At 33.7% G+C, this 24,175-nt stretch overlaps 1 protein-coding gene across 1 annotated transcript; it reads right to left on the reverse strand.

Annotated features, from left to right (window-relative positions):
- Positions 1–431: 431 nt before the first annotated feature.
- Positions 432–5,289, reverse strand: LOC131042712 (protein LYK5). The gene is made up of 3 exons (XM_057976038.2): positions 4,140–5,289; positions 2,226–2,888; positions 432–1,390 (listed from the first exon to the last, which is right to left on the reverse strand). The coding sequence occupies exons 1-3, from the start codon at positions 4,602–4,604 to the stop codon at positions 593–595; spliced, it is 1,926 nt and encodes a 641-aa protein (XP_057832021.2). The 5' UTR covers positions 4,605–5,289; the 3' UTR covers positions 432–592.
- Positions 5,290–24,175: the final 18,886 nt, after the last annotated feature.

Genomic DNA, 24,175 nt, shown 5'->3' on the forward strand with positions numbered 1-24,175 from the left:
AAATCTTTAAATGCAATGCTTGTGACAGGTTTTCCGAATTGACGTTGGACAAGTTTCTGCTCAAAACCCCACACAAAATGTAGCCTATCACCTAATAACTCTCAATAGCCCAATAAAATATAAGAAGCAAATCGACTTTACATATTTGAACCCTCTCAATACAAACTCATTTCACCATTTCACCATTCTCTATAATTGCTTCATCATTACATTGAAACTTATGTACCAACTTCTACATTATTTCATATCGTGGATTTTCATATTCTCATATAAAACAATATTTTTTTTAATTAAATTTAAAAAAATAAAAAACAAAACTCCATAAGAATTACTTAGGAGAAGGAAGCCACTTCAAAAAAAATCCGAAGGCTAAGAATGATAAAAATTTCCAAATTAGAGGAACACGTACTTCCGACCGGCCATTCCACTCCAAAGCCAAAAATATATGTTTACTCATTGTCAAAAGAATTTTTCTAGGACACCATAGAAATGTTATACAGTAAAAATAGTTATATTTTACACTGGAAAAGGAAATACCGCCTTAGTGTGCAGTGATCCCTGACAGGTGCAGGAAAACCTAGTAAAAGCTTGGTTATAGGCCAGGCAGTGCAGCCTCACTGTCAAAAGAGTCAGCATCCAACATGGCAGAAAGCCATTTGGAAAGACTCAATACAATATCCATAGTTGCAGGTCGGCCGTTCAAATCCCTGTCGACACACTTAGCAGCTAGCTGAGCCACAGCCAGAGCCATATCCAAGGGATAAGTATCTCTCAAACTAGAATCCATAAAACCCTTCAAGCTTTCCTGGGGATTCGATCCACCAACTACTGCCCCAATTTCTGTCCAAAGCAACTGTGCCTGGAAACCGCCATTATTATCCTCCAAGACAGCCCCTCGGCCAGACATGAGCTCCAGCAGAACAACCCCAAAAGAAAAGACATCCAGCTTTGGAGTGACGAGGCCACTGGAAAGATATTCAGGTGCCATGTAACCCTTGGTACCTACAACATGCCTGGTTAATGCATAATCCCCTGCGGATTTTGCAAGGCCAAAATTGGCGATTTTGGCCCTGTAATTGCTGTCCAGCAAAATGTGGCTGCTCTTAATGTCCTTGTGTACGTAAGGCGGATTGGCGTAGTTGTGCAAGTAATGGAGCCCGTGCGCGACGTCCAATGCAATTTGTATTCGCTGCTTCCAGCTCAAGCAAATGGAGGAAGAAATTGAGCTGCTTTGTGACGTCCCGGTATCGACCCTGGGGCCGTGCAGCAGATGGTCCAGTGAGCCGTGTTCTGCGTACTCGTAGATCAGGTAAAAACGGCCCTCGCTTTTGCAGAGGCCGATAAGCTGGACCAGGTTGAAATGGTTGAGCGTTTTAAGAATGTTGAGCTCCTGTACAGATAGTAAAACATGAATCAAGTAGTGAAAACTTGTATATCCTAAGAGCCTGAAATGGCAGAACTTGTATATCCTAAGAGCTTGAAATGGTAGGCAAATCTTGTCAATTGGAAGACATGAAAAATATAGTAAATATCTTAAAGTTTTCACAGTACATTTAGCTTTTGGTGATCAAAGAAGCTCTGATCTTTAATTTAATACATGATGGATTGATAAAGTAAATATCATATGAAACATCTGTGGTTTTTAAAACAAGTTGATCATTGCTATTTTTTTTTATCAAATTGTTTGCAAATTTTCATATCCATGTTTGAGACCATACTTTATGATTTAGTATCAGGATAATAGAGAGTTGCAAGAATCATCAAGATTTTTTAAGTTCTTACTATTACCTTGATTATAGATATAGAGCATGTTCCAAAATATTGATAAAAAATTTGCACACATTACAATTCACTGAAAAATTGATATCATTAATAAAAACAATTTTTTTTTAAAAATGATGTAGAGTTCTGTTGAAGAGTTATCATTAAGTTGAAATGAAATAGTAGAAACAAAATTATACGGTACATAAATTTTAAGTAAAAAAAACTACTTCTGATCTTTTAGATCACCCCATATAAGCTAATGTCATCGACCATTGTATCAAAGAATCTGAAAAAAATTGTAGACAGTTGTTTTTATAAATATCTGTCTCTATTTATCTATGATTTTCGAATTTTTAATTTTCAAATTTGATCACAGGGTTTTCTGCAGAAGCTTATTTTACTATTCTGTAATTTCATCAAAAAATTCACTTATAATTCACTATGCTTAAAATGTGTTTTACCTGTGAGATGTCCCCTGTCATTTGCTTAATTGCCACAGGGGCAGCATCACTGCCGAGCAGGCCGCGGTAAACAGACGCTGTGATTCTGTTCGATGCACTGAAATTCTCGGTGGCGGATTGCAGGTCTTCGAATTTATACTGTGGCAGCACATGGCCCATGTCAGCCATGCCCGCCAACAGGTCCGCGTTTTTAGCCTTACTAGGGCTTGGGGTCGAATCCGGGACCTTCTCAGGTAGCTCTTGCGCCTTTTTCTTCCTTCTTTTTAGGACAATACAGGCACCTGCCGCCAGAGCCATTACCATGGCTGCAGCCGCCACGCCTACGCCAATGCCTATATGCTGCCCTGTTTTGGAACCTCCACCCCCTGTGGGAGCGGAGGTGGTTCTTGGTGGTGGTGGCGGCGGCGGTGGTGGAGGTGACTGTGGGGAAGAGGTGGGTGCAGAGGTTAGAGGCATCAGCAACGTTGTGAAAGGGAAAATATCGTTACCCGTTAACCCGTTGGCGTCTCTGATTTCCTGTAGAGTCACATTATACAGCTCACTAATGGTGGACAGGCTGTTTCCAAACTGGACTGTGTAGGATAGCAGGTATTTGGTCCCGTTCTCAGCCTGGGTTTTCGTTGGGCAGGCGCACCGCAGGGGAACTGATATTTTCATTCCAGGCTGTAGCACACCAAAAGACCCACAAAATAAAGTTATTTTGAGGAGACTGTAAAGCAGAATTCAACAATTCAATCAAATTAACCATCTCGCAATAAATATATCAAGATGGTGCTGAAAAGCTCAAAGCTTCAGTTTTCTATCCCAATTGCTGCTTGAGTTTATTGCTAAATGGTATGGGTGTAGCATATGGTTGAAGATTATTGCTTTTACTGGTTCAAGTTATCTACACATTTTGAAAAAGGAAAAAGGGGAAAGAATTGAAGCTTTGCGAGGGGTAAAAACAGAAACAATCCTGAACAACACAGAAGAGTATCTGATATCTAAGTGGTAGAATGCTAGAGAAGCAAATGTGAGGTCCTGGATGAGTGATGCTTTATCTATGTGAATTCAAGTTTCAATAGAGGTAGATGGGTTGTTAAATGAAGCCCCACTAAGGTAAATAGGGCGTCCAAATAAATTTCTCTAAGGTATGAGGAAAACAAGTTTAAGTGAATTGAAAATTCAGCAGGGCAAAGCAGGTCTATGTGAATTGAAGCTTTGGTGTAGGTGAATGGAAGCTCCATTAGGGAAAATAAGATTATGTGAATTCTTCAGTGGAAAACAGTATTGAAACAATTCAGGGTGAGTATCTAAGTGGTAGAACACTTAGAAGCATTGGGAGGAAACAAATGAGAGATCTCAGTTAGAAAAGGAAAAACATTTAAGTATTTGTTACCAAAGAAAAACACAACAGAATTGAAATGATGCCATGTGAAAAACAAGATAGAAAATAATCAGGAGTCGCCATACAAAAATACCACAGAAAAAACAGAGACTGATGTTTCACATTAAAATGAGGAGTTTAAGATTTCCCAATACGCAGAAAGAGGAACCTACAAAGTATGTATTGCCTTATTCAAATTTGTAAGAAGCATTTCCCAAGTGAGGATTTTTTCCAAGTTTTGTTTGATCAAACTTTTGGATTTAAATGTATTGCATTATTCAAATTTGTAAGAAGCATTTCCCAAGTGAGGATTTTTTCCAAATTTTGTTTGATCATACTTTTGGATTTAAACTTCAGAGTAAGGCAAAAATTTTCACGGTGAAATGCACCATTTTTCTGCAAAATTCTCTAAAATCTTGTACCCATACCTGCGGAGAAACTTGCAGCAGGGTTCTTTCCAAGAAACCATTATCTGACAAATTTCAAAATTTTCAACCTTCTAGAAATTTTGACCTAAAAAATTAACCAAATCGCTTATAAATACCGACCTGGATAGCAGTGGGAGCTACAGAATTTTGCTGTGAAAGGGCCTGGCAGGTAGTTAGCCCCTGGTATGTATTATTAGCTATCGAGAAATAAGAATCATTTGGTTGGACACTATAGCTTGCGTTGGCCTGTGAGTAATTCCCCGCGCAGGAACAGTCAACACGCACTGTAACCGCTGTATTTATTTCCAAAATCTGATTGTGCGAGAAATTGTTGATGGTGGCCATTTGTGATTGATTAGCATTAAGGAGGGTGCTGATGTTAGCGAGGGTCTGGTAACCCGTCTGCGATCTGTACACTGCGTAAGCCTGGCATGAACTTGCTTCTCCATTGCACTCATACCCGTAATTTATATCTTGTGTGTTCGAGCAATTTAGATTGTTTCTGGCTTCATAAGCCTGCTGTGCCGAAACAGCCTGGAGAATCACAAATATAACAGGCACGTATCGCAGGCGCACTGAAGCCATTTTTCGTTTTTCTTATACAAATGAACAAACGATGAACTTATGAGAGTCACCACGCGTTTTGTACTGAAACAGGAACGGGACTCCTATAATTGGCATCTGCATCCTGAGTTGCCAAATTGGACATGTTCTTGTTTGACTAAAATGAATTTAATACGAGAAAACTTTTGATTTTTTTAAGTAGATAGCGATCGCTTTCACTTTCAAATCATGTTCCACAAAAAAACAAATATAAATCTGTCTCTCTTGCAGTTTTTAAAGATTAACAGCATTCTTACAGATTTCATTATTATATTTAACTAGCAAATAATGTAGGGTATTATTGGGGTTTGGTAAAATTCCAATAAAAAATGAATAAGCCCGTTCTGGAGGATGCGCCGATTATGTTCCAGATTTAAGATAATGGCAGAGAATTTGTTGGCAATCACATGTATTTTGAAACGGTTTGGTTGCTAAATTGGATTTTAAAAAGAATGTAGTACAAGTTAAGCTTTAACAGTACTTCATCTAGTTTAGGTTCGCGTTTTTTAGTTTGTTCTCTAAGGGAGCATAAACGAAGAGTTACAGTAATTGTTCTTTTTTTATTTTGTGAAACAGATCTGAAGTGTTTTTTTTGTTGTGTGTGGCGCCACTGGTTATTTGAAATGTAGTGAATCAACTCTAAAATGGCGGTTCTTTGTAGAAGTTATTGTACCTGAGACATTGTATTGCAAGATCTGTTAGCGTTTATTTTTTAAATGATTGAATGGAAGGCAGAGAATCCATAGGAATGCCTCTGTCTGGACAATCAGCAGCACTATACCGACTGCTTCATCCGGCTTTCATACCATGTCGGGGTTTCGAGTCACAAGGGCATACAAACAGCAACACCAACAAGGGCATCTCAGGGACAGGGTCATCCTGGTTCGCTCTGAGTGTAGCTGAAACTCGTTCCCTAATCCTGACTGGGGATGAATCGACGACTGCGATGCCTCCTCCTGTCATTTTTCTCGCTCCGCAGCCGTCGATCTTTGCTCCGAAACCTATTATCTTTGCACAAAAATTATTCTTTCAAGAACGGGATCTGAGAAATGGCTTCAAAGGGTTTATTAGATTTAACCTAACCTGAAGAGCTGAGCTTCACATCGAAATGCAAAATACTGGAGCATGAGATATAAGACTAAAACTAATTCAAAATCCTGTGTGCTTCTCAGATATAAGCCTGACCAGGGCAGTTTAGCAGACGGTTAAATAAAATATTTGGGATGGAAAGCTTACAACGACATATAAACTCCAAACAGAAAGATTTCATGCTTATTTTTAATAAGATTTTTAAATTTTAAAAGTAATTAATTATGTGATGTCTCATCAACTTCAGGTTCAGTTTTATTTTTTGTTGGGATCATTTTGAACACTTCAACAAAAAACATGTTGAGTGTGTCTTATTTGATTATGTGAACTTGAAACCAAATTTTATAAGTACCTAACTTGACAAGAGTGAAATACCCACATAAGATTTTAGGAAATATGAAGTTAGGATTATCCATTATAGGACCCTCTCCCTTATTTATTGTTGCAATGAACATTGAAAGTTCAAGGTTAAAAAATATTTACAACGAAACTTAGATATTTGTAGAAAAGCAAACAATCACATCAAGTGATGGAAAAAATCAACAATCATCTTTTGTGCCATATGTCAAGCAATAATATTATAATGTGTAGAGAAGTTTAAATATTTTTTATCCTCAAAGATACAACACATTAATTTTTTGAATGAAGGAATTTGAATAATGTCCATGAGATCAAGTTGTCTAAGGTATCAAGAGATACGATATGAAAGAAAGCGAAAATAATTTGACATTTGTTTTAACTGATAATTTTTTTAACGGTTCTTATGGAAGGTGGAAAAAATTAGATATATGTATTTTTTTTTAATTTGTTGAAATCAAGTCAAATGATTTTGTTGACCAAGAAATTGCGGTTGAGAAACCAAAGTGCATGAACGTTAATCTAAGCTAATCACAAAAACTTAAACAAACATGCAAATCAAACCTAATCTAACCATCAAAATTATTGAAACAAGACATAATCAAAATATGAATCAAACCATCCATTCTAATCATAATATGAATCAAATCATGCATTCTACGCTTCTTTGATAAAACTTTGTTGCTTCTCTTTTCTTCTCTATTGTGAATATGTTGCTCTCTACATGTGAGGTGCACAAATGCAAATGAAAACAAGTAATGCGATAGTGAGATTACTAGAAGTGTGATTATGAAAACTAAAATTGATAGAGTAACAACGCTTAATAATTAATTCCTAGATGATTCGACAGAATAACGATGCTAAAACTAGATGAATTGAATGAGGAATGAGGCCTCCTTTTATAAAAATCCAAATTTCGATGGACGGCCAAGATCAAATTGATTTTTGAGGAATTGAATGGACATGATCGAGCGCACGACAAAGCTGTCAACTAGGAGATGGGTAAAAATGGAAAAACCTGAGGAGAAGATATCATGGAGAATTAATAAATAAAATCATTAATTATCTCCTCATGAAGATCAAATTAGCAGGTTGGAGATATTATGGAGAAATAATAATTATAAATTATTAAATATCTTCATATGAGAGGATAAATAGAAGAATTAAAAATTAAAAATTAAAAATCGAGAATTATCCCCTCATGAGAGGATAAATAGAGATAATTAATAAATTTAATTTATTAAATATCTCCTCATAAAAAAGTAAATTTAATGGAGAATTAATAAATAAAATTTATTAATTATCTCCATTTTAGGAGAAGATAAATATGATTTAAATTAATAAATATAATTTATTATTCATATTTATGGTTTAGATATTTAAATAAAATGAATTTATTTAATTAATAGGAAAAAGGGTCAAATAAATAAATATTAAATTTATTTATTTGATTTTTTAGAAAAAGGTTAGTAGGAAAGGGGGTTTAATTAATAACCAATTAAACCTAAGAGGCAAATAAGTCAAACTCATGTCCAGAAACCTCAATTTGGTCAAATTAGGTCAAATTGGGTGAAATTATGAAGAATTGGGAAGAATTGGGAAGAAATGGGAAGAAAATGGGAAGAGTTGGGAAAATTAGGTCAAAACAAGTAAATCAGGTCAAAGTGGGTCAAAAGACACAAAATGGGGATAAAATAATGCCATGGGGGGCCAAAATGATGTTATGAGACTGAAATTGTGATAAAATGATGCCATTTAGATAGGATTTGGGAGAAAATGATATCGTAGAACTGAAATGGGAGCAAATTGACATCATCGAGACAAGTTTTGGGAGGAATTGACATCATAGGATCGAAATGGGGATGAAATGATATCAATTGGACAGAAAATGGGAGAGAAGAACTGAGACAGGATCGGCAAATAGTAAAGACTACACACACAATATGTTAAAAATAGAAGATGTAGGCATTGACCATTTTTCAGTGTCTACAGATTTATCTTAACATTATCCATAGATTGTGTCATGTTCATAGTCATGAGAATAAGGTAAAACACAACAAAATAAAAAACCCTTGAAATCATATCAAGTGATTTACCTTAAGATTATGCACCATAGTTCCACGGAGTTTCTTAATGGGGGGATGGGGGGACAGGTTTCAAGACCAGGGGACCAAGGGCCTAAGTTTAGGGCTAGCGAAGGGAGGGTGGGAGGACAATGGCAAAGTAGTGTTTGGGGGGCAGTGTTGATATAAAATAAAGGTGAATTGAAATCTTCGAGGCAAAATCTACAATATAGCATCCCTATCAGTGCCCCATGAAAGGCCTATTAGTTTTCATTAAGTTAAAGGTTGTGTTGTGTCCTGCATATCTAGCCCCACCATTTTCTTTGTTTTGAAAATGTGAGCTCCCCCCTTTTGTTTTCTTTATTTTCTTTTCCTTGTGTTTTTGTTTTGCTCCTTCAAGATTTCGGTTTTTTGAAACCCCAGAGTGTGCTTTTGTTTCCTTGTTTTTGTCGTGCTTCAGGATTTCAGATCCCTGAAATCTTGAAGCTCTTTCCCTTCTTTTTTTCTTTTGGTGTTCTTCGAAACTTCGGGTTCCTAGAGTCCAGAAGCTTCGTTTTGTTTTTTGTTTTGCTCAAGACCTTGGAACTCCGAAACCTCGGAATCCCGAAGTCTTGTTGGTTGGTTTTCTTTTTGTTTTGATGCCTCGGGATCTCAGAAGTTCAAAGTCTCGGGTTCTTCATGTCTTGTTTTGTTTGACAGATTTTGGAACCCCGGAGTTCTAAAGTCTGTTTGTTGTTCTCGCTTTTTGAGCCCCGAAGTTTCGAAGTTTGTTTGTTGTTCTCGCTTTTTGAGCCCCAGGATTTCGGAACCCTGAAATCCCATGTTCTCTTTGTTTGTCTTTGTTCCACCTCGGGATCCTGAAACCCTGAAGTCCCTAGGTGGTCTTTGTTTTGTTTTCCAGAGCCAAGAAATCCCATTCTTCTCTACGTGTTGTCCATTGGACTTCGAAATTTCAGAATCCTAAAACCCCAAAGTCGTGTGCATTTAACGGGTCACATCGAAATTGAAGATATCAAAAAGAAAGTTTCTTAGCCTAGAACTTAGAAGCACCATACCAAAGAATCAAAAGATCAGGGCTAGTTGAAGAAATAATTTTCCCTCGGGCTATATAATCTCTTGAGCTGATACTCACAATGGATCGACACTATAATCAAGAGACTAGGAAATCTGTGGATGTAGCTGTGAATGTGATAGTAGACCTCTCTCTAAAGATTATTGGAGTGAACTTTGGGATACCAGAGAGAAGAGGTTCTCTTGACCACTGAAGAGGAAGCAACCTCTATATTTAAGAAGAATTTCTCAAATTTCAAATGTCATATCAATGAGGCCTGGTTAGAAGAACCTAGGAAGACACGACTGAAGGCCACAGATATCCTGAAGGTAGAATTCAAGGAGGCACCCAACGAAATAATAATCATTTTGATTCGTGCATTTGGCAAACCAAATTACAAGCACTACCATCTGTGGATGTTCCACTATATGCACAATTTTGATCGAAAAAGAATATTTTAACTGGGCATAGATTGTTTCAGATAACATTCACAACCAAGTTATCACAGTACTTCAAACAAAGAAGTTCTTTATTACTTCTTACATTATATGGGTAGTGGCACGAGTTGGAAGATACCCAGGCCTGAAAATAGAAGGCAGACTAGGAGAAGACCCAAGGCAGAAGAAGGTGTGGGAGTACTACACTCAATTACCCATCACCCAAGCCAAGTTCCATTTTAAAATAATAAATGATGCATTCTTATATGTAGTCATAAATAAATTGATAGGTGATATGGGATATAGGATCTCACTAGAAGCAATGAAGATGGTAAGTGAGTGGGGTTGTTGGTTCTTACAAAACCAACACTCTACTTATCTCAAGGTAAGTGGGCTCACTGGAAACCCATTCCTTCTTCCCCAATTCTGCAGCAACAGGATCATAATACTTGAATATACCAGGTAAATTGTGGGGTTGCAAGCACTTCTAACCCTTGAACATAAGACTGGGGTTACCTTTCCAATCTCCTTGGAATATTACACATGCCAAAACATTTAAGCAGCTAAGGTAGTTGAACAGGAACTCCAGGATCTCAGCTTGAAAGAGTTTGATTATGCCAGAGATAGGTATGATCCAATGGGAAAACTAAAACAAATTATGCTTGTCTCCTATCCAAGTCACCAACCAGCCTTAGAGGATTTGTGGGCAAACTTGCAAGACAGTTTTGAGGCAAGGGAGAGGAAATATTATGGATTGACGGTTCCTCAAATAAGGAACTTTAATATAGAAACTAATCTCCCTAAACATCTCAAGGATGATGGAAAACTATTGGATCTCATGTTCAAGGAGATAGGGATCAATAAGAGACCTCTCACTCCCATCCAATGATCAAAGCAAGAAGTTGTTGATGTAGACACGGTCTCAGAAAAGGTAATTGAAAGAACCATGCAATAGTTTAAAGGTTTGAGGATTCAATCGAGCGCCACAAAAGAAAAGAAGAAGGGTAAAACCACAAATAATCCTCAATCCAAGGTACAGAGGGAGTATATGAGAAGAACCAGATTAGAATCAAGAAAGAATACTCTTGTTGATCCTGAAGATGCTGCACAAACAATTGACAATCAAGAGCTCAAAAGGTAGCTAGATGAAAAAATGAAAGAAACACTATTAATCAAGACAACTGTTGAACACGGGATAACCACTGGATTACAAGCAGTTCCTCAAGCTTCTATCCATCCTATTGTTCCAACTATTGGGATCATACTAGGAGAGGGTACTTCACAAGCTGAAGTCACCAAAACTCAACCACCTCCTACCATGCAGACACCAACACCTTCTCCCACTCCAACACAAGAGCAGGTAATAATTCATAATATTAAAATAGATCCTAATTAGGATGATGAACCCATCGCAGTGACTGCTTGAAAGAAGAAATGTGAAACAAAGCAAAAGCAGCCCACTGTTGAACATGTTCATGATACAACACCCAAAGCCCAAGATGAACCTAAGGTCGAGGTACAACGAACTCAGGTGCAAGTACAAATGATGGAGGTAGAAGGATAAGAAGAACAAGATGAAAGGATGGTCCTTACTCCTAAGGACCAAGAGAACTTGCTTAGACAGCTAGAGGGAGGTGAAGAGAAACAAATAGATGAATTAGAGAAAGTGTTTGAGGAAGAGGTTACTGACATTTAGAAGAGTTAGCTAAGAAACAACAGTTAACTCATGAGCAAGTCTTCCAAGTCAATCTTGCTCAACAGGTATCTCAACTCCCACCGCACCAATAAGGTCCTCCGTTACAACAAGAAGATCATGATAAATAGGAGGAAACACATAGGGTCACTACTGAAGTGACAATTCAAGGTGGAGCCCAAGACAACAATATGCCTCAATGGTTGAATTTCACTTTCAAGATGAAGGAGAAATTCGTCCTCCCTAGCATCACTTTGCAAGAGGCAATTATTGAATCCCTGAGAAGAACCAAAAAGGCTAAAACAATTCATCATCTTTCAAGAAGCGACTCAAGGGATGTAATTGCCAACACAACAACTCCTATACCAAAAACCAAAGGACATCCCTAAACTACTCCAAAATATCAAGTGTTCGAAGTTAATCTAGGTAAGCAAACCAAGTGGGGAGGAATAGACTCCTTAGACGCCATGACTTCTACCATCAAAACCAAAATAGAGAAGGAGCATATATCAAAGAATATAAGTCAACGCACAATTGAGGCAATACAAACAATTGATCATAGAAATGTCTAAGCCATTGGATTCCAGGATAGACAACACCTTGACATCTACCTCATCTCTCCCACAGAGTGAAGTAAAAGCATTGTATGAGATGAGAAAGGTGGCAACAACAGTCAAAACATGGGCTCAAGATCAGTTGAGTAAAATTAAGTTATTTTTACAGGACACCATGGAAGTATTTGAAGAAGCTCAGTTCAGTGAGAAAGTACTTATTGTCTATTCTGCATAGTGGGAACAACAACTCATTAAGTTCTCAAGGCAACATAAGACAATAAAATCCAAGGATTAGGAGAGGAGGTGATTACAAAGGCAGACCTACTAGGAGGAGAAACTATTAGTAGCTTGCAGTCATGCATAGATATTTTGGACTTAAAGATGGAGATGATGGAGTAGTGCCACATCAAGGTCCTTAAAGAACATCCCCCACTCCTCAATGTGCTTGAACAGTATGAACGGTTCATTATTAAACTGCTAAGAAAATATGGTTACAACCTTAAGCAAGATGGAGTATTACATAAAGAAACCATACTTAGCTGATGCGATTCTTACACGGATGACCATTTTGCAACCACTATTGAATATAATATAGAAACAATGAACATATACATGTATGTGGTATTCCAGTGTCAAGGAGTCGAGGCAATGATTGATAAAATGGTCAGTAGGCTAGAGAGTACAAAAGAGGTACTCAGAGTATCCAAATTCTGGATGGAGTATATTGTTGACCCACATGTTGCTTCTATAGACTGCTTCATTGGCAACTACCAAAACTACAAGAAGAATAAAAGACAAACAAGTAGTTAGTCACATAATGCATGTTAAAGAAATATCACCACCTCAACCACTGCAATATTAACTATTCAACTTCTTGTCACACTTGCTTTTATTTTGCATCATCCTTGCATGATTCAGAGCTCTTGGACCTAAGGCACCGTCACAAACATAAACTGCAAGAAATACTTTTACAATAGTTAAGTGGAGTTCACAGGTAGCGACTTGCATGTCGACTGCGACTCCCACCATTTTGTAATTGAGGTTTAGGCATAATTCATTCCTAGGGTGTAGGAGTAAAATTCTATAAATTGTAAAGATTGGGCCATTTGAAGGGTCGACGAATTGATGATTCAAGGCCATTGTTGTTAGAGACTTTATACTTTTTATGTAATTCCTTTCTCATATCTATTTTGTTATACATTTTTAAGATGAATACAAAGCAACTTGTGGATTGTCTGATATGCAATACGTGTCTTTATAGTTGATGTTCTTCATAGTCTAGTATCTTCTTTCATTTGAATTAGCAACTTGTCCTTTCATTTTTATTGTTTTATGAATTATATAATGCATGTGAATGGTATATGAGGATGAAATAATATAGCAATTTCATGATCTTTTGATATCCAATTTCGTTTATATGTGAGTTGTCTGACTTTGCATATTTGTTGGAACGTTGTTTGAATGTTGATTGAATGTTATTGATAATACTCCTTTGTTATATACCAGCTTCGTAATTCACTCAGTTGTTGAGTATTGGTTTGTCATTATCTCTTGTTACCTTACCTAATCTTTTGACATTTCTTTATTAAAGTTAAAATTAAAAAATACAAAAAAAAGGATTTTGTTTGTTTTGTTCCAACTAGCATGTCCCTTGACAAGTGCAGTTACATCAGCCACCAAGTTACCCAACACCATTGTGACCCAACTACAAAGACCGTGGAGTTGTTAGTCTTTAAGATTGACTCCTTTTCAAGAGAGGTGGTATACATTCTCACATCCTACATGACTGTTGGGGAGTGTGTCAAAACACCTGTCAATAGGTTACAATCAGTATGTAATGGCATTTGACATATATCAAGCGACCCGATGACATCCTTAACAAAGGTGGCGAAAGTGGTGGTGTTGTGGGGGGGCATTTCCCCCAAGTCCTTAAGTCTCAGGAACGTCCCCCTATAAAGGACATAGGTTTTTTTTTTGGGGGGGGGGGGGGGCGGATGCATCCCCATGGGACACTGTTATGTACAAATTTTGTCATGTTCATAGTCATCACGACAAAAATAAATAAGAATAATTTAATAAAATTTTGTTTTACTTTATCACACACAAAACAAATTCATGTTGAGATTAATCTATAAATTTAATATAAGCTTTTTGCATTAAATTATCAAATATTGCATACATATTTATTAGTCTTGATTATTCTTATTTAATTTGAATTAGTCATGTATAATTCTATAATAAATAAAAATTAAAGTCAAATAATATATCTACAAGATATTTAATATTTGTAATTTAAATAAATAAAAAAGATTAGTTCTGATGAACATGATAAAAAAATTATTCCTAGTAGTATTTAAAGATAGTAAATGTACTTAAATTTTTTCTCTTCTAAATTGACATTTATTTAGATACTTTCTCTTTTAGGTCATGGTAAATCCTCTACAACCAACTTAAATAATTGATATTTCAAATAGTGATTCATAGTCATTGCTTCATTACCATTGATTAGATCTTTAAATTGAACTCAATTTAATAAAATTGAAATTTAGAATTTTGCATGTTTTCTTTCACTTAGTTGTACTTAGATTGTTCAACAAGGTAACAAGCTTGCATGTACATGATGTTCATGAATTTTAATTCATAGCAATGGAGGAAATTGTTAATGAAGTTTTTGCAACATGCATGAAATTAGCTAGATTTTGCGTTTCAAAACTATATGAACTATTTATAGAATTGTATTTTTAGTGTTCCTTATGTAATTTACCACTAGTTGAACTCATTCTACTCCTTTGACATAAATAAAATGTTGGAATTTGCTTTCCTTTATCTTTCATCAAAATCTTGCATTATTTGATCTTATGTTTCATAAAAAATACTATAAGTTAATGTTATATATTGTCCATATTTATTCCACTAAACTTTTACCAAACTAACAATGTATTTCTTTCAGGTACATATAATTAAATTGTTTGACTCAATCTTAATACATAGAAGATACATTGAAGAACTATATTAAAATGTATAATTAAAACTTCTTAATCAATACTTTAAACCTATTTTACATTAAATCTATCTCTATTATTGATTAAATGCTTTAACATTTTTTGCATTATAGTAAGAATAAATATTTGAAGCTATTTATGTATCGTAGATAATTTAAATTATACAATCATTATTTATTTAATTTTCAAGCTTGTTCAATAATTGAATGTCAATTGGTTTGAATCAAAACTTAGTTCTATATACAACAAATATTAAAGTTGTCTACTTAAGTATCAAGACCACATTTAACAAAATCAAGTGTTTATTCTTTTGTGCTCTTCTTCTCGCTACCTTCTTTACTTTTTCTTCATCCACAAGATCAAATTTATTTCAACCAATTAATTCCTAACAACAACAAAATTTTTAGTTGTAGGTATATTAATTGATTTTTGGATCTTCTTTACCATTACTATCACTATCACTAAAATATAACGTTTCCATTTCTAGCTTGTACTATACATTACTAATAGTGCAATTTACTTTAATTACATAGATGGATTGTAATCTTCAATCTAGAGATTGCATGCACAAATCATGGATTCATAGGTGATCCCACCTTCCTCTTCAAAGAACATGAAAAACCTATACAATAATATGCGACTTTGAGGATTCCATTTAAATAATGCACAAATCCATATGAAAATGGCATAACCACATAGTCAAATCCTAAGAGATTGATGTTTGAAATGCATGCATCTCTATGCAACAAAAATGATACCTCAAATATTCTCTATTGAAATTTTCAATCCATTTCAAACAAGGTAGATGATAAAAAAGGTCATGTAGCTATGAAGAAAGAAATCCACTAGTTCAACACAAAAAAGGGCATAGGTAGGTGTTCAAATGTTGATAATATTGATAGTGAGAACACTAAAGTACATGTCAATTGTTTGAATACAACTATTTCAAGATTATCCAAGTTGGGGTTGTACATACATCATTTGGTGGGACTATTAAAGTTACAAATAGCTTTTACAAGTTGAATAGTCAAATGGAAATCATTTTAATGGATGATTCAAAGCTTAGTCTTTGTGACAATGACCTCTTATTTCCAACAAATCAATTCTCTTTCGCACCCATTAATTAGATTGCAAATAAGAATAATAATTCTTTTATTGAACTTGTTGGAATTGTTATATGTGTAGACATTACCTCTATAATAAGAAGAAGAGATGGGACAAAGGCTCTTAGAAGGAGCCTCATATTAATAGATATGTCCACCTCCACTATAAACGTGACTTTGTGAGGACAAACAACTCAAAAAGAAGGTGCATAACTTTAGAAAATGTACAATCTACAAAACTCAATTATGTTTACAATTAAAATGGGTGTGATAAAAATTATAATGGTAATGTGGTAACTAGTCATCACTCAATTGTTTATTAAACCTAAAATCTAAGAAACATAACAAATACTATCTTGGTTTATATAGAACGGGAATGATGTTCGCACATCAATAATACACCTTCTAGATGTATCTCTACTTCGTATACAAAAGATAATTATCAATATCTAAGAATATTTTGTGGATATAACAAAATTCTTCTAATGTATTGTAAAAGCAATAATAGTTTTCATCAAGTTGAATTCATTTTGTTATCTAACTTTTCATTTTGGGTCAAATGAAAAATAACATAAGAAAAGAGATCTACAAAATAATGATGGAAAATGGTATTGTTCAAAGTGTGAAGCTAGCTTTGAATATTGTAATTATATACATGTAGTTCAAATCAAGTACATATTCAAAGGTCCAATATTGAGACCTTTGGATGGTCCCAACATTGGACACATCTTGGGAAATGGTTTGACACTGGTAGCTACTCCAAACTTGTCCTTCTTGAGCCCTAGTAATGGATTCCATGGGATCCCCTATCTAACACTTGGGTTGCTTGGTAGGGTTTCAAAATCTAAATTTATCACACATTACCCAAAGAATTTGATTGCTAGTGGGGGATTTCTTTCTATCTCAAAATACTCTTTATATTGGACGTATCTTGAGAAATGATTTAGCACTAGTAGCCACTCCAAACTCATCCTTTCTAGGCCCTAGTAAGGGGTTCTTAAGAGCCCCTGTCAAGCTCTTGGGTTGCTTGGGAGAGATCAAAATTTTGGTTTGTTGAAAACTGCAAGTGTCAACCTAATAGACTTTATAATATGCATTAGCAGAATAAAATTGGAATAGAAAACACTTTTGAGATGCAAGGGCAAGTGCTTAAACTATAGATTGTATCAAGCATATGCATGAATGTCATAACCCTCTTTTTGGACCTTGATATGACTTGCTATTATTATTATTATTATTATTACTATTATTATTATTACTAATACTACTACTACTATTATTATAATATTAATTTAATGAGTAATGTTAGAAAGAGAAGATAAATTGAAATGAGGTTGAAGTTTTTAAATAAAAAGAAGAATTTAAGTGGTGACACACACATGAGGTCATAATTTATTTAAAAATTGCTTATTTTCTCAATATCCTAATTGAGCACATGGTGTAGGAGAAATAAGAAGATTCTAGAAAAGAAATTTTAAATTCAAAATGCATGGTCAAATGTAACCGCCACTATGACAAGTTGTAAGGAATATGTCTTGCATGAAAGAATTTCAAATTCAAATTTAATTTGCATGTAACCCCCACTTTTGCATGGAATTATTTTGGGAAAAAAAAAGAATATGTGAATCATTTAATTCTCTTGTAGTGGGAAATGGCTCTCATTTTCTATATATTGAATACAAGATTTTTGAGAAAGGGGGGGTTCATGGTTTTATGTAAAAGTAGTCTTTGAATTTTTTAAGAAATTGGTTTTTGAATTTTGTTAGTTGTAGGAGAAATATTGTTAGCATTTTACATGGTATGAGATAGGATTTTAGGGTTTTTTTTAGAAGATCTTACCAGGTTACAAGAAGAGGATTCAAGAAAGATTGCAAGGGAATGAGAGTCGATTCAACAACAACAATTTCATTCATTTAGCAGATCCAGGTTCCAATCTCCTTTTCTTTTCTTATTCTTATTTTTATGTTTTAAAAAAAAAAAAATGGGAAAAGAAGGGGAGGGTTTATATTTGTGTGCATGTTGTTTTCTTTTATGGAAACTTTTATGTAGTTAAAAGAAAAAGGATTTTGATATCCTGTTTAAATCTAAAAAAACTTGGTTGAATAATATAAGGATTACATTTCTCATCTTTTTTAAAAAAAAAAATCTTCCTTAAATCATATTTTTACCTTATCAACTTTTACCAAATAGATGTGTATACTTTACTTTTCTTTTGATCAATTAGTTAGTAGTTTTTCTATCCAATTTTTTTTTATATGCAAACAAATGTACACATTATTTAAATTCATTAATGTAGGAACCCTTTGTTCCTTATATTTTAAAGGTTAAAAGAAAGAAAGAAGGACAAATAGATAAAATATGTATGTATATATTTTGTTGGTTAAGAGTAAAAAAAAAAAAAGGAGAATAAATTAATTAATTTAAAATTTATTTATTTCATTAAATTAAGAAAATTTGATTTGTACATTTAAGTCTATCTATTTGAATTTAGGTTTATTGATTTAAGATTAAATTTATTTATGTTTTGAAAATTTTCTAAATCCACAAAAAAGGTCTGGTATCTGAATATTGTATTATGACAACAAATTCATAACAATTTAGGCATGAAACGGTAAAGTATTAACTAAAAGTTTGGAAGAGTTTAAGTATGGGTGTAGGGTTGCAGATGTTGGACATGGGCTACAAATGTTGGAAATGGGTGCAGGGTTTTAAGTTTTTTTCAGAAACAGAAGCATTTAGGATTATACTACATTACATCAAGATTTTGTTTTCAGATGGGTTTTTAGAAGACTTCCCCATGAGATCCTATTTTTATTTTTTTTTAGTAGACACAAGGTTTTAAAAAAGAAAAAGAAAAGAGAAATACATAGCATAGAGAAAATCAATGCAATGGTCTGAGAACTAACATGTGAAATGGTAAATAATGCAATATTAAACATAATAACCGAATGTAAATGAATGAACATAATAATAATAATAATATTGTGAGATAATTCTCCCAGCAAAGACCAACTCCAAAGGTAGTGTCTCTCAAGCCAAACGCTACAAAAGGGGCACAAATCACAAATCCCCTTTGGGGAATTGTACCTTCAAATCTGCATCTTGAGGGTTCCTCTTGCCTTGTCTCTTTCTTGCAATAGTGGATTTGGTTAGGGTATTCATGAAGAAAAATATAAATGGAGATTTTAATCAACCTTCTTGCAAAGCAAAATTTGTGCAGAAACATAACTTCCCTGGGCTTGACAATGGATTTCCTCTTCCTTGTTGCTATAAGAAGCCATAAAAGAATAAAAGGGTAAGACATGTAAAAAAACAAAGAAATAAATAAAAATAAGGCAAAGTTTTTTGTCTCATTGCAACATCTACACATCACATTTGTTCTGCATCCTTATTTCGTTGGCGTATTGCATCCTACTGGACTTTCATTTTCTTTTCTTGCCATTGGCTCTCTTCTCACCTCCCATGCGTTGCTTGCATAATAAAATTATAGATTACTTTTTACCTGTAAATTTCCTTTTTCTTCAAAAATTTATCTAAGAGCAATAAAAAAAATAAAAATTAAATGATATGTGTTTTTTAAGTCAAGAGTATGGATTTGATTATCTTAGTTTAAAGTTGCTAATTAGATATGAACAACTTATCTTAATAATAACAGTGAATAAATATTTAATAGATTATGTTGAAATATAGAAACATCAATAGTTTTAGTTATCTTTACTATTTTATGGATTTTAATATTAGTTATTATCATTTAATATAAATTTTAATTATTAAGTTCGAAAATAGAAACATCAACAAATTTAGTCATCTTAGAAATCTTAATATTAGTTATTAACAATTAATATGTAATTTGTGACCATTTAATTTGAAAATAGAAAGGGCAATAAATTTGATCATAATTACCATCTTTTAGATTCCAATATTAATTGTTATGGTCAATTAATATAAATTTAAGTTAATCTTTTATTTTCTTATTAAAAGACTATGATGTAATGAGGGTATTTAAGATAACAATTTTGCGAGACAGATTTATTTAAGACAAATTTGAAGTAATATATTTGTTGATAAACATAAAATTAGATAAAATAAGAAAAAACGAATTAATTAGTAAATTTACCATTGATTTGGTTGGTTGTTATGTTCTCTTGTATAAAATTAATTTTATCATATGTAACTATATTAAATTAATTGCTTGTTTTAGAAATAGATATTAGCACCCTTAATTCTAATTTACACCAATAGTTTTGAGCCAATGATTTAACCCAACTTATTATTCTAATTTCTCGAGGATTAAAATTTAGAATGATAAGGGATAAAATTATTTTAAAAATTGTCCTTTTGATAATTAATAAGCTATGTAAAAAGCTTTAAAACTTTCTTATTTGAGTGTCCCTATTAAAGCTATAGATTTTAAAATCAATTGTTAAATTATATTCATTAAAAAGAATATTCTTAATTTAAGTGTTTGAAAAATTTATTAAAAAAAAAGAGAGATAATTTATTTCTTTTTCTTTTTTTTTGGGAAATTGTTTGGTAAAGTTTACTTGTAACCTTATTATGTGCACTCTAGTTATTTAAATAAGACTTTACATTTAAATTATTTAAATGCTATATAATCCTTATATTTGGGATATAAATGGATAAAGGGGTATTTATAAGTAATATGTTGATGATGAATTGTATTTAAGAGATCAAATAACATATTAAATAGATTATTATTAATTAAACATTTCACTTATTATTGAATGAAATATAAGTTCCTTCAAATTATTTAAATTATTTATTGTTTAAGTAGAAACCTTATTCTTTGAATTATTTAATATAGTGTATATAATTTAGATGAGTGTTTAGTATGTACATATTTAGATGATAAGTATTTAAAGTTAAAAGGATTTATCTTCCAATTAGATGCGTTTAAATTCATAGTCTCCCTAAAACAATTTGTACAAAATGATTTAATGTTTAATTTTTAAAAAAATCTTATTTAAAGAAGTTGAACATTTGTTTGTTTATCATGCAAGTTACTTTTCAAGGGGTTGAATAATTGTTTGTTTGTCATGCAAGTAACATTTCATTATTAGTCTTTCCTCTTCAAGAAATCATACTAATAGATAATTTGTTTATTTTTACAAATGTTCCTTTCAATTATGTGAAATTTATATCTTGATTTCTGAAATTGAAACAATTATTCCTTGCATGCAATAATTTCATCTCCATAGATGTTTTAGTATAATGTTTTTTAAGTTTCATAAATTAATAGTTCATAGCTAGACATATAAAGAAGAGGAGTTGAAACCAAAAACCTTAGCAGTGTTCGGTATCTATGGTGCCTCTGGGTCTTGCTTATGGGTAATGTCATCGTGTTGAACTACTGCACTTAACGCCTAATAAGGCTGCAAGAACGACGTCTATAACATCGTCCCTCTAAATCACCGGGGAGAAATAAGGGTCATTTGGAAGTTAAAATCCAAGGGGCAGGTAATCCCCCTTGGATCGATAATCTAAAAAGATAAATCTTAAATGAATTTACATCCGCTCAGTTAAACCTTAGAAAAACCCCATTAGGGTTGGGTTGTGAGTGATGTTTGGAGATTGATTATCTTGATGAATTTTTGGCGGATGAAAACGGATTAAGGGAGACGTATTTAATAGGATTAGTTATTTTAGGGCAAAAGAAAAAGGCCTTCTTGAGCCCTTTTGCTATACTAGAGCTACCATCATGGGTAGCAACCGTAGAGAAACTGTTTGGGACATTGACCCTAGAAAGGGTTGCGTACCCACCAAATAGTTTACATTAAACCATAGTTAGAAACCAGAACTACATACTTTATGCCTTGATCCCTTGTCGAAACGGGTATGTAAGCAGTCTGGGGAAAGAGTTGTCCCTTGTACTCAGGCGTTCGGGGATGGCGATTAGGATTTGGTTATGGGTGAGTAGTTGGTTCTTGAAGCTCATTGGTCTCTTAATCAAATGGTACAAATAATAATTGAAAGGTTAAAATTAATTCAATGCATACTCAGAAGGAATCCCGTATGGATTCGCTTGACTTCCCGAGGTGGAACTCAAGCTTGTCTATGTAATTATTTTTATACTCCTAAGAATGGCGACCTCGGTGAACTCCTAGTAGGGGAGTGTAGTCTTTAGAAAGTGGCTCAGGACCTGGATGGTCCCGATGAGTCTAAAGTCTCTAGCCAAAGCATATCCTATTCTTATTAAGAGATGCCTACCCTGTCTGGGTAGATGCCTATTCCGGATTGGATAGATGAAACCTCTTGTCCCGTATGGTTAGATGCCTAACCCGTATGGTTAGATGCCTAGTCCCTTATGGATAGATGCCTAACCCATATGGTTAGATGTCCATCCCGGTTGAATGGATGTCTATCTCATTTGGATAGATGTACCTAAGTATGCGATTGAATCAAACATAATTAAGAATAGGTAAGAATAAGAAATCAATATTTTTATATATAAAAAAAAAAATCAGTTGAGTTTTTGGATTAAGTTAAGTGGGTTATTACAATGAAAACATAATTATTGTAGTATCATGTTTGGTTTGATATAGTGTTATAATATTACTTCTTAACACATGTATTCATCTACTAGGAATAGATAGATAAAAATAAGAAATATAAGAATATTTTGTTTATTATATCTCATAAGGGAATGCTTACACAAGACCTTTACATTTTACCTTAATACCATCAAATAAAATTTTGGTTTCAAACACAATACAATAAGAATAATACACTTAACTAATTCATGTCATAAATATGTCTTTTATATAAGAAGTACAAGCTCAAGATAATCAATTGCAAAAAAATAGCTTAATTTCTTATATGTACATATTGTTTAACACACCCAGAGATTGAGAGCGGGGGTGAATCAGTCTTAACAAAATTATTTCACTTCTAATTAATTATTCATTCAACATATATGATTAAGCAACAAAGGAAAGAGATAAGTCAAAGAACATAACCATTACACTATATTTACGTGAGAAACCCCATGGGTGAAAAACCATGGTGAGAAAAGTTGCTTGGATCTAATGTCCAAATCTAGCCTCACAAATAGAAACAATGTTACAACATTAATTTAGGGATACAACCCAAAAAAGCAACAACTCCTTGAAGATTACAATTTGAAAAATAGAAATGACTATAATTGATGGCTTAACCCATTGATCAGTCAACAACAATTTATTTTCTGCACCATTAACTACTTTTAGCTTACTCCCTTCAACATCTACACATTCTCTCTTGCTTCCATCCATTTCCAAATGATTTGATCTTCTATATATATCCTCCACAACATATAAAATCATCAACTAGGTTGACTACAAGGTGACCTTTGGATCATGAAACCTGTGATACCACACAAGTCAACTCCAAAATATTTGAACCAAGGAAAATAGGTCACAATAGACCATGCAAAGGGCTCAATTTACCCAAAAATAATTTTATCATGTCAGCATAGATCATACATCTTAACACAAGGTCCATTAATCATCTGCAAACCCAATTGTCAAGCCAAGTTAGCCCTTTAAACACATATTACTACAAATAATTGATTCTGTTATTGGGAGAATAGAAATAACACCATGTGGATCAAGACATGAGTATTATAGGACTTTCTAAACATCTCTAGTCTTTCATTTTACCATTCCACACCGTTTTAAGTTGCCACCAACATCAAGTCACTTGCCTAGATGAGAAACAAAGCATGTCAGTTCACCTGTACACTTTGGTACCATAAAAATTGAGCTTGTGGTACCTTAAAACATCTAGAAATCAAATGGATTGTACCTTATACTTTTCTAATCATATCCACAAAAACACACAACCATATCTAAGAAAACTAGAGGAGTGCAAAGTATTCCAATTTTCATATGAAGCAGATTACATTGCGTTAGCACAGTTTAGAAGACAATCAACTCTAACACTTTACGTGGAGGAAGTTACCACAAAAACTCTATATATATAATGTTACCTTCTTTATCAAATTGATATCAAAACAGTAAGACAAACTCTTGCAATGTGAAGGAATGCAAACCCAAACATTGTGTCCTTGCCTTAGAATATACATAGTTTATGCCTTAGACAAATTTTCAGATTAGACTCTTAAATACAATGCACAAGATTGACAAGGTATTACTATGAGAAACTTGAGGATCATACGGGAAAACATGTGTGCTCATCTTTGCATC

This window comes from Cryptomeria japonica, chromosome 4, assembly GCF_030272615.1.
Source record: "Cryptomeria japonica chromosome 4, Sugi_1.0, whole genome shotgun sequence".
NCBI classification, from domain to species: domain Eukaryota; kingdom Viridiplantae; phylum Streptophyta; class Pinopsida; order Cupressales; family Cupressaceae; genus Cryptomeria; species Cryptomeria japonica.

Excerpts from the sequence above, each read along its gene's own strand:
- LOC131042712 (XM_057976038.2), bottom strand. The coding sequence starts at position 4,604 with ATGGCTTCAGTGCGCCTGCGATACGTGCCTGTTATATTTGTGATTCTC. Across the intron at positions 2,889-4,139 it reads TAGCTCCCACTGCTATCCAG|CCTGGAATGAAAATATCAGT; the intron begins GTCGGTATTTAT and ends GGTGTGCTACAG. Across the intron at positions 1,391-2,225 it reads TGACAGGGGACATCTCACAG|GAGCTCAACATTCTTAAAAC; the intron begins GTAAAACACATT and ends CTATCTGTACAG.